This window comes from Alternaria arbusti (assembly GCF_024043155.1).
Source record: "Alternaria arbusti strain BMP 1465 chromosome Unknown scaffold_22, whole genome shotgun sequence".
Taxonomy (NCBI): domain Eukaryota; kingdom Fungi; phylum Ascomycota; class Dothideomycetes; order Pleosporales; family Pleosporaceae; genus Alternaria; species Alternaria arbusti.
This window is the reverse complement of record NW_026249962.1, coordinates 238743-255465: the sequence shown is the minus strand read 5'-3', so window position 1 is coordinate 255465 and position 16723 is coordinate 238743. Positions and strand designations below refer to the sequence as shown.

Below are 16723 nucleotides of genomic sequence, written 5' to 3'. Positions count from 1 at the left end.
TGTTTTTCGAGCTCTCAACCTCTCATCCGACCAAACTATTCCAGTTTTTGCATTGAGTTTAAACGTAGATGTATGAGAGAAAAAGAGAAAAGCATAGCCAGAAAACAGAGTGTTTTATAGCCCAGCGCGACAAGCAGTGGTAAGAGTGAGTCTTTTAGTCGTCTGCTTCTTATGCACTGGTGGCTGAGCTTTTTTTAGTAGGTATCTCGGGTACAGAGTGTAGGAAAGCAGAGGAAAGAAGAGCATATGCTGAAGTGGATGCGGTTTTGTAGCTGGGCGCGGCGGGGAGCGGACATTGCTCTAGCTCTTGCGAGTTTTGATCTTTCACTTCTCATAGTTTCATTCTGAATTCCTTTCGGTCTTTTGCACGCAGTAATGGATGATGAAGAAGGCGTAGGAGGTATAGGAGAATAGCGGTATTCTAATATAGGTCGGGAGCAGTCGAAGCAGGCCAGCCATCAATGGCTTTATCGATCGTTGTGGTTCTCGCCAATCCTCATCCTGTCGTTTCTGGACATGTTTTGGTCCTTCAAATCAAGACAGAGCTTTATTGAGAGAATGGAGTGAGGGAGAGAAACGTTGGTCTTATAAACGTCTCTCGCTTAGCGCAGGGAGGACGCACATGTCCCGTTTGAGGTATTCATTTAGGCTCTCCACTTTTCATTTCGCGCAAGCATGGCGGATACAATCTCTTCCCCATGCACCTATACTTCGATCATTTGGATAGCTGCAAGTTCAAAGACGGACAGAAACATCAAGTTGAACCAGTGGTGATTATAAACATCGTTACACTCTTCCCTAATCTTTTCGCCAAATCCTTCAGGAATATGCGAACGTCAAATCGAATATTGAGAAAGAAGCGGAAGTCGCAGACATAACTGGGATAATCTTTGTTTTGGAACGGAAGAAGAGACCGTGTGCTTTAGAGTGCAAGAAAGTATCTCGGGATCGACGAACCTTTTATGCTTTTACAGTATGGTAGGCTGGGGGCAACGTCTCCACAAGCATAAGCGAGCGTTGAATGATTTTAGAGAAAGGGCGGAGAAGCAGACATCGTAATGTGCAATTTGGGATTTGGAAAAAGAGTGTAGAATTTAGAGTGCAGCAGGGTAAATTGTGTCTTTGAACTGGGACCTTAGACACGCTTTTATGAGAGCAACTCGATATACCCTGTTGTTCTAGCGACCAAAGACATAGTTAGGACACGTACGATTTTCGAGAGCCAAACTAGGTAGAGACATGCGATGAAGTCAAGGTAGTTTTGGAAGAGGGAGGGAGACGCAGACATCGCGGAGCTCCTGTACGTTTTTGGAAAACTCGAAAAAGCTTGTGAGATGTAGGAGAGAACAACGGTGAGGTGTGGAAGGGGTTTTATACACACACTTCCTGTAGTCGGGTGCAGCAAAGAAGATCATCAATGTAATCAAGCCCCATTTTTAATCTCTCTGCGCAATGTGACGATAGAGTTTCTAATCCATGTATCGATAGCCGTAACTTTTCGCTGTTCCCGAAAAAGAGGAAGTATTTGCATTTGTGGATCTGGAGTGCACATATCAACTGACGATTTTGGTTTTCTTTCTCTCTAGCCATGGCATAAGAGCGAGTACGTTTCGAGATAAGAAGGAGGCGCTCAGGACATGTACAGTTCCCAAATTCCTTTTCGATTCCAGCCCAGCATGTCAATGTAGTAGGAGAAGGACCCAAGAAGAGCGGTATATATATCTAGCCAGCGCCCCAAAATCATCATACATGCGTTTGTCGTTTTTGATGGGCCATATGAGCTTGCTGCAGGCCCTTCTATTCCAGGACCGTTGTAGACAACCCATGATCTTGACGGCCACCGAGTTTGGAGGACAGTGGCGGCTCATGAATTTCTCTTCGTGCTTCTTTGAGTGGAAAGCTTGATGAGTACTTGTTCAAAGACGACAAAGGCAGAACCATGAGTTCAAACTTATGACATTCGGAGTAGACCTTTGCACATAGTTGGGGACAGCGGCCTTTTTGGGGAGATAGATCGATCATGCATCACGCCCCTCCAGATTTGGAACCGAAAAGCGCAGGAGAGACAGCCATGGGGGTTACCCGCGGTCGATTTTGATATTTCAGAAGTGGAATTGTGTGATGAGAAGAAAGAAAGGAGCAGGAGGAACGAAGGCTTTTATATCCGCCATTTCTCGCTACATCAGAGCAGGGCCCGTGCACAAGGAGAGCTCGTCTCAAGCCAAAAGTCCAGAAGCCCCAGTATCTACCCCAACCTGGGCTGCGCTTCCGTAACATAGATTACAGGTTCGACAGCTGCATCTCCTCATGCTCAGCATCTTCTTTTTGGCATCGCTGCTCTAATCGCGTCTTTCAGCCACCCCGGCGATTCCTCCGCGTCCGATTTATCCCCGCTTGTTCTATTCTCAAACACCCTCCCCAACCACATGCCACGCTTCAACATCTTCTCTTGCTCTTCCTGCTCGTCACCCCCCAACCCAACACTTCCCTTCTCAACAACATCCTCAAGCCACGCCCTAAACCCCGGATAAACATACATAGCCGCCACCCCTCCACTAGCCCAAGTAACACACGTCCACTCCATCTGCTCCCACTCCTCTTCACTCCCGGCAAAATCCTTGATCGCAACTCTTACACTGTTCTTTTCGCGTTTACCCAGAGTCTCATCGTCCAGCATCTTCTTCACAGCCTGCTTTATCGGCACAATGGTAGAAGGCGGGAGAAGCCACGTATTATCAATCTCCTGCGTACCAATTTCCAATGCACGACCGATGAGGAAATGCTCTGTCACTTCATCGCAGGCGTAAGCCTTGGCTGTTGGGGCGGGGACGAAAGGCCATTTATCCCATCGAGTGGGTAGGTCGAGCGTGAGGTCAGTGAAGTAGTCTTCTTCTGCAGGGTCGAGCCAGCGTAGTTTGTCGATAGGATGCAGAGGCGTCTGAAGGTCGCCTAGTGGGTGCCCCCAAGGAGAACCAAAACCGTTGCTGATGTTGAGGAAGGTCTTGTAGTCGGCTGGCAAGGTGGTGTTGAGCCGTGTTTCGGCTTCTTCAATCTGCGAGTCGGTGGCTGGAGAGTGAAAGAGGGAGGTTTCAGGGGGCTCGGGATTGACTTTTCTGGCCCCGGCGTTGTATTTCGTGTTGTGTTCGGCTGCTACTAAAAGTTCTTGAATGGAGATGTTTGCTCCTGGTCTAGCTCGACCGTTCGTGAGTCGATCGGTCAAAGCGTTCTCGAAGTCCTTTGCAAAGGTTGCGAGCGCTGCTTCATCAATGTTGAGGTGCTGTCTCAGCGCTCCGCTTTTGTACAACTTCCATGCCTGCCTGGACTCCATCGCCGGCTGAATCTCGTACGAACGTTCTCCCAAACTGTGCGCTAGCCAACGTAGCAACTCATGGGATGGCTGGGTGCCCGACTGACGTAGTGATTCGTCCATCCCGGGCTGTTCATGGTTCGCTTCAGCCCATAAGACCAGGTCCAGCATGTTCACCAGCCCGCTTCTTACGTCTCGCATATTAGATGTCAGACGCCCAGTCTGAAAGTTATGGATGGAATTTATCGCCTTTCGAAGCATTCGAGGAGTAAGGCGTGGGTCATCAAGCGGATAGGTGTGGAGTGCTTTTGCCGGACCTAGCATCCCAGGCAAATCATAACATTTCGACGCAAACTCTTTCGCCATAAGTTGCAGCTCTTCCTGTACATCGTCTGGTTTTACTGTTCCGTCACTTCCCGTTCGAGGTTCGCCGTTGTTCGTCTTTGCTCGTCTGTCCCTCACAGCCCGGCGCACCTTATCTTCTTCTCCTTCAGGCCATGGTGCATCATCTCCCTTCGCACGCAGATCCCAGAGGAACCAAAGGGGCCGAAGGCTTCCGACTCGGTCGTGGTAGAAGTCATAGTTGTTGAGTCTGCCTATCAGGCGCGCTGCTACATCTGTGTAGCCTAGGAGAGCCAGCTCTGGAACGAAACGCGACGTGTATTCATACAGACTGCTATTGTCGCAACGTGATATAAGCGTTTTGAGAGCAGTGTTCGATGAGGAAGACATGTCGGTGTAGTGAGAATGATTCCTGACGCGTCAAAGATAGTCGCGTCGCTTGCGGAGGCGGGACTGACGTCATGTGGAGGATTAGGCAACCAACGACATCACGATGAAGGAGAACACATGAAAAGAACGGGCTTAGATGCAGATGAAATTCAATTGTATGGTATATATACCCGATCAAAGTCCGACAAGACTTGACCGTATGCGCGACGATACCTTCCATCGAAAACAAAACAACCGACCCACGCTTAGACCGAGACCACGACCTCAAGCTCAATCCGATATTCACCCCTTGTACGGCCCTTCTTTGAATTCGCGATGAAATCCACAACGAGCGAGGACGAAACCGATCGCGATCGAGGATGGTGAAGTCGAAAGCAACACTATACCGTGGTGGATGACGCCGGTGTCTCAAAGACAGTGACCAAATACCTAAGTAAGGGTTAGACAGTAGAAATGACAGTAGAAACGACTTGGGGTGCAAAAAATAGTAAGTGTGAACAGTATATATGTCGTTGTAAATAGCTGGAGACAAAAGAGACAGGGAAGGCTGACGGTGGAAATGAGTTGAGACACAAGGAAAGAAACGGTTGACGATGGAAAGGACTGGAAAAGCAAAAGAAACGCGGGAGAAACCTTACCATGGTAGCTAGAAGAGTCGCGTCAAGGTAGTGGTGGTGGTAGTGTAGTGGGTGCAGTCTGCGAACGAGTGGGGAGTAGAAGCGTTGGACTGCGGAGGTGGAGCGATATTGATATACGTGCGTTCGGTCTCCGGATCAACTTCCGACAGCGAGATAAGCGAGACTGGAAAATAGGCAGCAGTCCTATTGTTGGGTCTGAGCTGAAGTGAGAGTGAAGACGGAGCGCGCGCGCTGAAGAGCTGAGCACGGGCCAGAAAGCCGCCGGTGGAGGAGAGAAGAGCTCAAACTGGTACCGACATCAAATAGGAGAGCTAGACGTCCGGCCTGTCAGTGAGCAGACGAGTTAGTCCAAGCTGATAATGAGCCCCGTCACTTGGTGTATGGGGACAGCCTTGTAGTTACCAATTGTGATTACATATCCACGGGTATCATTAATTACAACCGCTCAACAAAACAAATGAAAGAACTCTTCACATCGACCTCTCTTGTATCCTCGCCCCTTGCTTCAACGGCGTCTCATCCCCAAACACACTCGGCGCGGGCGCGTCATTGCTACTCCTCGAGCTACCCTCTACAAAGTCTTTCCTGTCAACATAGTCTTTCCTATCTTCATGTGTGATGTGTAGATCCGTCGTACACTGGATACCACCCAGCTCCAGACTCTCATCACTATCAATCTTGCTCAGCCCCGCGCTGCGCATCTTTGTCGTGTTGCGTTTTGATCGGTTGGTCAGCTGGACCGAGTGCGGTTGGTGCGAGCGCGCGTTGGAGCGGGAGTGCGAGTCGGGACCGGAGGAGCTGTGGAATTCTTCGGGGTTCATGTCGTTTTGCGGCTTGCCTTGCGCGAGGCGGACGACGAGGGAGGCCATGGACATTTCGATGTTGAGCTTGACCATGTAGACGACGGGGTGGAATTGGACGTATACGACTTGGTTCTGGAGGAACATGAGACCGATGAGGAGGGCGTCCATGGCGATGGAAACAACCATTAGCTTGCCGTTAAAGCCTACCAGTGGCGCGTATTTGGTGAGACCGTGTTGTTCGACGAGGCGGATCTTGACGGTTCGCAGGAAGTACCAGTTCAGGCCTGCGTCGACGATTAGGATGAGCACCTTGCTGACCTTGTCCCAGACGTTGTTGATCTTGACGAAGGTTTCGCTGATTGGTGGGACGGTGTGCGATGGGATCCAAATACAGAAGACGGCGATGTTGATGCTGGTGATCAAGACTACTGTTCCCCATTTGAGGTTGCGGATGGTACTTCGGTGTTCTGCGATGAGGGCAATGCGGTTGATGATGATTTGCATGAGCAGTTGGATCTCCCATACCCAGAAGAATAGGATGAAGAATAGAACGGGGACACTGTAGTCTTTGTCAGCGTCGACTCTTTGTCGTGTACTGCAATGCCAGGGAACTCACGTCGGCCCGAGTACATCGTTCAAGAACAGCCATCCGATGATACCGATGATGACATTGACCAGAATCTCACCCCATATCATGTAAATGTAGGCTGATCGGAGAGGGCTGTGATTTCGCCGTGTCTGCTTGACGGCCTCCCATACTGTCAAGAACCCGAACCCAATCGTGAAGCCGGCAGCCAGAGCAGCAAGCTGGAAGTCCTGGACGGTAGCCGACATTGTGTGGTGTAAGTAACGCCGAGGTTGGGGAAGGAGAAGTCGGTCAGAAAGATCCTGATGTATAAGGGCTCAGGGTCTCCAAAACACCCATATATCGCTACTGATCCCGGAAAGGAGGCACGCCCGCTACAGAAAGCACGTTGCAAACTACCGATAAGTTCATCATGGGTGGCTGACTAGCAATAGGATGGCATTAGTGGACGGGACGGCATGCACCGTGGAGCTGTCAACTTAGCAAGCGGCTTGGGTTGTCCTGCCATGCTCTAGCTGCCAATCACCACGTGTAGATGCTACCCGCTAGTAATTGCAAGTGTTCCGAAGGACCCTCGCTTGCGTTTGCGAGTAGACGTGCATTACGGAGTGGACCGGCTTCCTAGCTTGGTATCAAGCAGCGGGACACTGCGCACTCTGGGCTCCGACGTTCAGAGCGCCACATGTAAGTTAGATCTGTCTCCTACCCGAAAGTAAGTGTCATCTTAAACCTTAAATTACACGGCTGACGTGTATCGTGGAACGTAACAAGAATATCGGGTTTTGTTAGTGTTGAAGACGATTACTATTCTAATCGGATAGTGGACGGTCGCCGACTTCATGACATGTAAGTGATGATGAACATAGATGTCGCGATAATACCTCCGAAGGCTGGGATACTAAAGATTTTCCCAAGGTTGCCTTCCTGCGTGGGGCCGCGGATCTTCAGCGCTCATGGAACTCGTCGACGCGAATGCATGAATGCGCGACATCCGACTCCACACCAAGACGCAGAATCTGCACCGCCACTTCGTCAGTCGACCTCTCAGACGGATGGACAACGCCCCTGCACTCCCACTTCCCTGCAATCACTGCAGAAAGCTGGGCGCTGCGGCTCAAGGTCTGCATTTGATATTCACCGGTGGTTGAAACGGAGTCGGTACACGTACAATGCTGATACCCGCATGAGACCACATCGATACATGGGGTCGACTCTGCTGGTGTATTCGGGGTACGATCGTAGCTTCCGTCGCTTCCCCTGATTACATGTGTGAGTATGACCGAGGAAGACCCGCAATTATTCAAGACGATGGTTGCAATTATTCCCGTCCAAGGTGATGCTGAGGTGTTGGTGGCCGACATTGACCGAATGGCAATGTGCAGAGTCATGGAACATCGTATGAGGATTCTGGCTCAGCTGACCATAATCTGCAACCCAACTCTTGTGAAAATACATCCACGTTCTGCAGGTCGCAAAAGAAAACCTATGTGGCGTTGTCTCTTGAGATCCAGTCTTCTGGAATTCTTCCTTTCCAATCGGTGCTTCTCCGGTTTCCGGCAATCTGGCCAAACGCGTCCCTGCCACACGGCTCGCGGTCCGTGCGCAAAGTCTGTCGCTACCCGCAGAGAGCGGGCTTCGAGAGGCCCGGACCAGATCTGGAGGATGAGCCGCATCTTAGATGGACCGAGGATGCGCTCGTATTGCGCAATTGATCTCATCGCGTCCACCTGTACTTGGGGTCCGTCGGAAGATGTGTCAAGGCCAAGGATCGCCACCAAGTCTGTTGATGGAGACAGGCATCAGCTAGTATTAGCAAAGTCGGCGAGCTGGAGCCTCGAGCCTGGCGTGGCGGATCAGCGGGCAGTCGAACTAGGCACGGGACAGTGGTGTGTAGCCTGAGAACGGCAGATTGCATATAGAGCGAAAGAGGAAGTACATACAGTATAAGGTTTATTTGACACTCAGATGCCGTGTTCGTTCTGCGCCTGTCACACCTAGTTCACGCCGTCGTCTATCGCTTCCTCACTCCCGTTGCCGTTCACAGCACACTGGTAAACTTGCGATCAGTCCTGCGCATCGATGCCGAACTCCTCTTGAACTTCGACTATCCGTACGCCCCGCTGATCCGCAATAAGGCCCATCAACCCCTGACCCACATCTTTCAGCTCGTTGTATTCGTGTAGTAATTTGATGTGCTCTTTCACGATTTTGTTTGCGGCTGCCATGACATCGGTCTCAGTAGGTTCATCGCTAGCATCGCCTGATTCGGCATCTGAAAGGGCATTCTCTTCCATCAGCACTTGGATCGCTGGAAGCGCACCGAGAGAAGCCAAGAGTGCAGCTTTTTGGGCTCTCAGATTGTCAAGAGTGATTTCCTGTGGTGTTCTCGATGGAGGTATTGGGATGGGTAATGACAAGCGTTGGGCGGCAGCGTGTGGTTGGGCATGGGTAGATAGTTGAGCGATTGGTGAACTAGCACCAAAACTTGAGCCTGCGCTCTCTCTCGGCAATGCCACTTCTTCTGCGGATGGTTGCTGGTCCGCGGATGTGCTTCGGGAAGTTTGTTCCTGGCCGATCTCAGAGCTAGATCCGTTTTCGATCATGGCAGCTTCGCTAGTGTTGATGTGCATTCGCGCATCAGGAGGCGTATCTTCAGTGTCTTGAGCCCTATGGAGCGTGGAGCTGGTGTAGTCGTCCGGCATGGTCGCAGCAGGACCTGCGTCGCCTGACGAGCCTAATGCAATCCTTGTCGTATTCGACTGCATGCTGGCGGCTGCTGAGGTCGGCCGAGATCGGTCCTAACATATGTGAGCGCGTGAACTTACAAAGTATTGATCTAGGACAGACTACGTTGTCGCTCATGTGTCCATCTACCGGATGATGCTTTACAGCTCGACCCGAATCATCTTTCGACTCACGAGGCAGACTGGCGAGTGTGACAGTACTTTGCGATTGACATGTTGACCCGTTTGGGAACTCAGAATCGACGCTGAACTCTGATGGAGCGAGAGCAGCAGCACCTGGTACCTTCAACGGCGCATCCGCCATTGTGGATTGAATAGCCTCAGCTACTTCCTGTTCGGCAGAAGATGGATTGGCATGGCTTACAAGTGGCTGCTGTTCGTCACCGCGGGCTGAGGGGTCAGATTCGACATCCTTGGCAACTGGATCCCCGTTTTCAGTTGGAACGACCATCACTTGAGGCCCATTTGACATGTCTCTGGTCGTCGATACTGGCTTTTGTGGATGTATTTGTGTGTGGAGTCCCAGACCGTGGCTGCCACCTTCGACAGTCGCTCCTTCCTCGTTTTGCGCTGCAGTGGTCTCATGGGGTATCATGTTAGTCTGATCAATTCTCGACGCGTCGACATGAACTGGAGAATTGATGGAATCGGCGCCCAAGACTTCAGTTGTGCTGGCATCGCGTTCGGCGAATGCTTGTTGGAGGCCATCTGCCTCGCGCGACGCGTCTTGTCGCTCTTGGTACGGAACATTGGACACTGCGCAATGCTTGTCGCCCGCTTCATCCGGAACAACACCAGGTGACGACGTCATCGGATCATCATCCGAGTCCGCGATTTCGGTGACGCCCTTCTCGAAAGTCATGTCGTGAATGGCGAGGCTGAGGCTGCAGGCCGACGATGGTGTCTGAGATGATGGTGTTGATCGCCCGGTCGGAGTGTGGCGGAAGCCAATGACGGTGGCGCCTTCTGTTCACGTAAGCACGAGATTGCGACAACGCCTGCAAGGGAAACAACGAACACACTCGCCTCCCCATTCGGTCCCACCTTAGCACGCGTCTGATGCTACTGTGAAACTCTCAACGCTGCAGATTCCACGATAATCACCTGCTCGTGGCGCCAGCTGCAGCGACCCGAATCTTATTCAGAAATACCGACGGCGAAATGGGCCTCCCTACAAGAGCGGCCCTTGCGGCGCTGCTTTACACCGCAGCAGTCACAGCTCACGACCACGATATGGATGCGATCCCAGATGGTGATGCCATATCACCTGACCCAATAGTGGGTTGACACTTCGACCGCCCTGGTTGAGGCAGCAAGACTGATGGTCGATGTAGGACTCAATACTATGGACGCACATCTTGATCCAAACGGTGGCTTGGGGCATCATCTTCCCCACTGGTATGGTATTAGGAGTAAGTTACCTCAAATCGAGAACCAAGAGTATGGGCTGACAGCAGGGCTAGATAATACGATCGAAATGGCACGTCCCGGTACAATCCCTCGGAACCGTCCTCGCAATCATCGGATACTTCCTCGGCCATAGACACAAGGGCAGGCAGTTCACCGACAACATCCACAGCCAGTTCGTTCCTATCATCATGCTCATGTTGGTATCCCAAGTCGCTATGGGGATCTACCTGAAGCTACACCTGGAGAAGGGCATCAATGGGAAGATACGGCGCGTGGTAGTGAAGGCGCACGGTGTTGTTGGAAAGGCTATGCCAGTGGTCACCTGGGTGCAGTTTCTCTTTGGAGGAATTACTGCCCTCGGCTTCTGCAGGGCGGACCACACCGGACAATGTCTGGCGCACTTCATTATGGGCAGCGCCTTCATCGCATACGGCATCATTCTCCTTATCCTACTTCTAGTCGGACAGATGTGGCTGCGGAGGACCGGAAGGAGCCAGGAGTTCTTCGATTCGCTCGTAATCGCCGCCTGGGGTTGCGTCAACACCTTTACCGAACACCGTTGGGGAGGACCATGGGTACACAACGACCTTCAGCACACATCTATGGGCATCGTATGGTGGGCTGCGGGCTTGGTCGGTGTCTGGCTCAGCCGCAAGCGCAATGGTCAACCGAAGCGCAACCTTATCCCCGGTATCATCATCCTGATGACCGGATGGGCCATGTCTGCGCACCCACAACATCTGCCAATTTCGACTATGATCCACACCATCTTCGGCTACACCCTCATGGCTGCAGGTGCCGCGCGCATCATTGAGATCTCATTCGTGCTCAAGGACCGCGCTTCTGTCGCAACCGATGGCTCGGACCCGAACAGCTTCCAGTACCTGACGCCGTTCCTGCTCATGGCTGGTGGGTTCATGTTCATGGGCGCCACCGAGGAGCAGATGAAGCTGCTGTCCGACGCGAACGTCACCCACGTATCCTACGTGCTTATCCTCTACAGCATCGCTTTCTTGCTATTCCTTTGTAAGTCTCTCCATATAGCTCACCACTATCTCAAGCTAATTCGTGTCTAGTCGTCAACATGCTCATCCACCTCTACGCCGTATACACTTGGGAACAAGACGACAAAGCCGATGCTGAAGCGCCCCTCACGAACGGTCATGCGAACGGACACATCAATGGATACACAAGGGTCGATCGTAGAGTGAGAGACGCCGAGGAGTTCGAATTGGAAGGTCTTGACTCAGACGACGACGATGAGGATTCATCGCGTCTGAACAAGGAGCATAGATCCCTGGCTGCGCAGCATTAAGCCGCTTTTCTTTCTCGTTGACATGGACGCATAGAGCATACAGGAATACACGCATAGAGCATACAGGAATACACGCATTTTATTTTGATAGGCGGATCAGTCCATGCAGTACATCGCCGCGGGATAGACCTTATGATAGGTGGCTGCATATGTGTCCTCCACCGATGAGTGTAAGATCGTTGTGAGTGGTTGCCCACTGCCAGCCTGGCATGCACGCGCTGCGCCTCGGCCTCAGCCTCCCTCATGCCCCCCTCCTTTCGTGTGCTTTCCTTTCTCTCTCCTTCCACCCACGTTCCGCGCACCGAGGTCTGCGATGGCAGACCCATTTTCTATCACCGGCAGCGCCGTCGGTGTCGTTTCCCTCGCCATCCAAGTCTGCAAAGGCCTGGAATGGTACTTCAGCGGCGTCAAAGAAGCGAAGAACAAGGCTGAACAAATCGCCGCGGAAATGGAGGAACTCGCGAACCTACTTGAACGACTTGAATCCGTTATCGGAAAAGTGGATTCATCCCAGTCGGTGTCAGCAACACGCACCGGCATCGTCTCGTGTGCGAACGCCATCGCGACTATCAGGAAGAAGCTTAAACCAGACGACCAAGCAGGAGACGGCGGGATCAAGTCCAACTTGAAGAGGTTGACGAAGCGGCTGGCTTTTCCGTTCAAGGAGACGGACATCAACTACTGGAAAGATGTTCTCAACACCATACAGCAAAGTTTACAGACTGCGCTACTCGCCCTTGTCATTGACCAACAGCGCTTGGCTTCTGAGAATGCTCGGTTGCATTACACCCAGCTATCCATGGACCAAAGCATACATCACTTCTCGAGTCTACAGCTGCAGCGCGATGTATTCGATGCGACAAGTCTTCAGCTCGCTGGACAATCGCACATGCTTGAATCGGGATTTTCAGCCACGTCGCACAGTCTTCAAAGTCTCCATACCGGTATACACAGTTTACAAGCAAAGCTCGACGAGATATCGCTCATGAAGGAGTCTACACTTCAAACCGACGTGAGGAATCTCAGATCGCTTCACCGGAAAGACCGAAGGATGAGACATCGATATGCAAAACTGCCATGTACATGCCGACCGCAAACCTCTGCGCTTGGCTATCGCACGGGACTGTTCGCTCTCACATGTACACGAACGTCTATGCACGACGCAGGGTGTCCTCAAGCTCCACTCCATAACGCGGTGACGGATCTGCAGCTTCAAGCTACATTGTGTAGTCTTCTTCTCGGGAAGAAAGTCTTGCTGTCGTTTCAACTATCTTATGGCGCTGGATTATCGACCAAGCAGAATCTGGAGTGTCATCGCGTTGTCGAATGGTCTCCTGCTTTCGAATTTGCCATGACAGTTGTCGAGTCTAGTATGAACATGCCAATGGATACTTTTCGGGGCGAGGTCGAGAAATTGTCTATGATGTTCCAGCTGAGACAAGCATCGCCACATGATCGACTAACAAATGGGACGACGCTTCTACATGTATGTATACAGCCCTTATCTTTACGCGATGCAAGCTGACCACCAGCATAGGAAGTTTGTAACAACATCGAGTTTTTGAATCCTTTCGGGAGCTTTGCCGACACCTTTGAGAACCTTGCTTATCTGTTCAAAATCCTCCTCCCACTAATGCCAAGCGAGGCTTTCGAGATAGACGACAATGGAGCGTAAGTATTCATTGACCCTTGTTCTATTTGAGATTAATCATCACTCGTCGTGCTATCATACCACCTCGAAATGTGACAACACTAAGCGTGAACAGTACATGCCTCGACACTCTCATAGGATGTCCCACCTCTGTCGACGACAGAGAAACCCACATAAGTCTCTTAAGATCACTATTTGAACAAGATCTGCAGATAACACGGTTTACCTACAGAGACGCAGCACGCAGAAGCCACGAAGGGGTAGCAGTCTTGGCCGGGATTCGCTACGAAAATTTCATCAATCCCTTACTAGATGACAGCGAGTTACTAGAGGCAGTTTTCATGAAGTCGGGCCACCGACTCCGTGGTTTCTTACACCAGCCCAGGGATTTGCACGCCCTAAATACCGAGACTCTCACCGACGCTCTGATCATGTCTACCATTACTGGTTGGGTGGATGGCTGCAAAATCTTGCTTCATGCCAATTTGATGGCACATCAGGAAGACCCAAGCTCTGTTGCGTGGAGCTCCGAGCAAACTTTACTCTCACTCTCAGCATCTACAAATCGACTGGACATGGTGCAATTCTGGTTGTCACAGAGGGAGATGTGCGACGAACAACAGCTCAATTTGATTGGCCACATTGAGGACGCGCTTTTTCCCGGTCCATGGCCGGGAACAGGATTTCCCTCTACGGACGTGATTCAGCTCGTGTTAAGCTATCTCATCAAGCAAGGGCACGAGGTCAAGGTACTGATGGAAATGCATGAACTTGAATATTGTTGTGAATGCGCCCGGACAAGCTTACCAGATACGCATCTGAGTTGCATGCTGACTGCACTAGTTACGGAGGGGGCTGGCGTGCCCCAACATTATTGGCCCAAACGAAAAAGCCTTTATTACATGCCACACATGTGGGAGTTCGACGAACTCAAATTGTTCGAGTCTTTTGAACTGGCCGGCATTGGTGATATCAGTCAAGAGAACTTCAAGTGTGGCAATGAGACAGCATGCTCTCCATTGGTGTATCTGGCCACGCAATGTTTGGAGACTATGAAGCGTAACAGGTCAGAGTGTTTGAGTGATCGTGACAGAACAGTCCGATGGCTTGTCTCAAGAGGCGCGGATCTGAGAGAGACATGGCCAGGAACGAACACCACCGTCGTACATTGTTTGGCCTGGCAATCTGCTGAACTTCTTGAGGTCGGACCCGCATATTCCGATGATCCTCCTAACATGAAAGACGTCTGGGCGTACGAAGATTATGAGGCTCTTGTAAAAGAGGATATACTTGACGAATGCGAGTGTGCATGTAGCAGGTCCGGGTGCGACTTTCTCTCATGTTTCTGGAAGGGGATACTCGCGAATTATTCTTTTTGTCGGCGGTTTCCTCTCATCTGCGAAAAGTTTCAGGACGCAACTCTGGTGAGGGATCTGGAATGTGTCAGGTTGTATGTAGTTGACGAGACGTACGAAGAGTTTCAATGTAGTGTCTTCATGAGGATACTACTTGATCTGACCCTATGGACTGACAGCGCGGCACGCACACTCGGTCTCTCTCGACTCATCCATGGTTATATCCGCCTCTTCGTGTTCTCATACCTAGAGATAAGACATACATGCTGCGACATCAATCGCATTCGTCACTGGGACGATCCTGATTACACCAAACGACCATACCCTCGGTATTCTCCTAAGGAGTTACGGCGCATAAACGAAGAGGACGCACATCTGCGCGCACGACTGGAAGAGCTTGTACCCGAGCTCATCTCTCAATACGACTCTTTCGGTGGACAGCTCCAGGACTTCGTCATCGACGTTCTCATTCCGACAATGCGCAGAACTGCGAAGGAGTTGAAAGAGGAAGACAAGACACTGTACGCGGCGGGGCGAAGAGAAATGGGTGTTGTAATGGATGAGTATGAAGATGAATCCGAAGAGGAGGGGAATGATGTGGACAAGGAAGAGGCCGACATCGAGGAAGAGTCGGACGACGAGTACTAAAATGATCTCATACACTGTTTCCTTCATCATAATTTGAGAGTGCGCAGGCGTTTGGATATGATCAGTAGAGTGCACACTTGGCTTCAGTCGCTTCAGCTATCACATAGGCACTGGCAAGAGCAACGCAACAATGAACAAAGTCTTTCCGTATATTATTAGATATTACAAAGTATCAGAGCCACTGTACCAGCTCCTCCTCGGCGCCACAAATCGTTCGTCGGGGTATAATGCACCAGAAATTCCACTTTTGTCGCTCGAAATTCACTTTTTGGTCGTCGTCGTGTCGTCGTTGGTATCCTCCTCTTTTCTTTCTCACTCTTCATCCATATCGCCATGTACTCTCGTTGTCGAAACACTATCTACAACGCCTTTCCGCCAGTAGTGTTCACCGCAGTCGCAGTGCCACATCCGTAGCTAGCCATGTACGCAGCGTTGACGCTCTTGTGGTGCTCAACAGCATGCCTCTTGACGCCCTCCCACATCTTCTTGATGCTGAGGTTAAGCTTGTGCTGTGTCTTCTCTTCTTGGTTAACGAAGTGGTGGGCGTCGTGTGCTGACTCGTGGGATTGGCGGCGAGACTGCGCGAAGGGTGTTGTGGGGGTGGAAGAAGATGGGGTTGAGGCGGAGGAGAGCGATAGAACGCGCGGGTGGCAGTCGAAGTTGTTCATTTTGGTGGTTGGTTGTTTGGTTTCAAGGTACCGAAGATGTGTGGAGAGTATGGTGGTCTTGAAGTTGAAGATGGAAGTGTAGTAGTAGACTTGATAATGGCTTGATGCTGATGCTGATGCTCCTCCACCTAACCCACCTCCCCACCCCTTATATACCCCATGGCACCACGAAGAAATTTTCCACCCTTTCCCACCACCACCCAAACGATCGTGAGATCTTGGACACACACACTCCACGTGCACCGTGACTGATTTTTCGCAAAGGTCGCACATGTGGGTCTAGCAAGGTAGCATCGCCTCGCGCTGGTTACCACCGAGTGTCTAGAAGCCACAGGAACGCACACCGGAAGACGTCATCATAATAACCCTTCGCATGTGCCCTGACTAAACCTCTTCAGACCAGAATCACCCCAAGAATAGCTAATGCGCATGGCATGATCTCCGTTAACCGCTTAGCTCCCGCGAGGCTCTCAGGAGAACGTGGTGAGAGGCGTTGTCGGCTGGCGTCGGCTCAGCCTCAACAGACTTTTTATACCGCAGGGTCCCACTGCGACAACCATCACGTTGTTGACTTTGACACACGAGTTACCTCTAAAGGCTATTTCGTGTGTCATAGTCGCTGTTTGCGCAAAATTGCATGTTTCGTCGTGCCTGGAAGAAAGAGAGGGATTGGTCGTTAGTTCAGCCACGCCATATCCTGTAGGGCGTGCGGCCCAACGAAGCTTGGTTGCGTGAGCTGGAATGTTCGCGATGGTGCACGTGGATTCGCGATTAATGGCGAGACTGATTTCCAGGTACTGAGCATTTGAATGCACAGACTCGAAGTACATTTGCGGAGTGGTGATGCGGAGGGCGGGTTGCGAATG

At 51.3% G+C, this 16723-nt stretch overlaps 7 protein-coding genes across 7 annotated transcripts; 3 read left to right on the top strand and 4 right to left on the bottom strand.

Moving 5' to 3' along the window:
- Nucleotides 1-2311: 2311 nt before the first annotated feature.
- Nucleotides 2312-4039, bottom strand: J4E86_010498 (uncharacterized protein; the record flags this gene model as incomplete). The annotated part of the gene is made up of 1 exon (XM_051450996.1): nt 2312-4039. The coding sequence occupies one exon, from the start codon at nt 4037-4039 to the stop codon at nt 2312-2314; it is 1728 nt and encodes a 575-aa protein (XP_051297893.1).
- A 1108-nt stretch (nt 4040-5147) lies between these two features.
- On the bottom strand, nt 5148-6314 carry J4E86_010497 (uncharacterized protein; the record flags this gene model as incomplete). The annotated part of the gene is made up of 2 exons (XM_051450995.1): nt 5148-6039; nt 6097-6314. 2 exons carry the CDS (start codon nt 6312-6314, stop codon nt 5148-5150), a joined length of 1110 nt encoding a protein of 369 aa, XP_051297892.1.
- A 1815-nt stretch (nt 6315-8129) lies between these two features.
- On the bottom strand, nt 8130-9672 carry J4E86_010496 (uncharacterized protein; the record flags this gene model as incomplete). Its single annotated transcript, XM_051450994.1, has 2 exons — nt 8130-8864; nt 8914-9672. 2 exons carry the CDS (start codon nt 9670-9672, stop codon nt 8130-8132), a joined length of 1494 nt encoding a protein of 497 aa, XP_051297891.1.
- A 299-nt stretch (nt 9673-9971) lies between these two features.
- On the top strand, nt 9972-11535 carry J4E86_010495 (uncharacterized protein; the record flags this gene model as incomplete). The annotated part of the gene is made up of 4 exons (XM_051450993.1): nt 9972-10088; nt 10145-10222; nt 10274-11246; nt 11297-11535. The coding sequence occupies 4 exons, from the start codon at nt 9972-9974 to the stop codon at nt 11533-11535; spliced, it is 1407 nt and encodes a 468-aa protein (XP_051297890.1).
- A 313-nt stretch (nt 11536-11848) lies between these two features.
- On the top strand, nt 11849-13210 carry J4E86_010494 (uncharacterized protein; the record flags this gene model as incomplete). The annotated part of the gene is made up of 2 exons (XM_051450992.1): nt 11849-13021; nt 13073-13210. The coding sequence occupies 2 exons, from the start codon at nt 11849-11851 to the stop codon at nt 13208-13210; spliced, it is 1311 nt and encodes a 436-aa protein (XP_051297889.1).
- An 887-nt stretch (nt 13211-14097) lies between these two features.
- On the top strand, nt 14098-15189 carry J4E86_010493 (uncharacterized protein; the record flags this gene model as incomplete). Its single annotated transcript, XM_051450991.1, has 2 exons — nt 14098-14489; nt 14676-15189. The coding sequence occupies 2 exons, from the start codon at nt 14098-14100 to the stop codon at nt 15187-15189; spliced, it is 906 nt and encodes a 301-aa protein (XP_051297888.1).
- Nucleotides 15190-15450: 261 nt separating this feature from the next.
- Nucleotides 15451-15857, bottom strand: J4E86_010492 (uncharacterized protein; the record flags this gene model as incomplete). Its single annotated transcript, XM_051450990.1, has 2 exons — nt 15451-15496; nt 15553-15857. 2 exons carry the CDS (start codon nt 15855-15857, stop codon nt 15451-15453), a joined length of 351 nt encoding a protein of 116 aa, XP_051297887.1.
- Between the last annotated feature and the right edge of the window lie 866 nt (nt 15858-16723).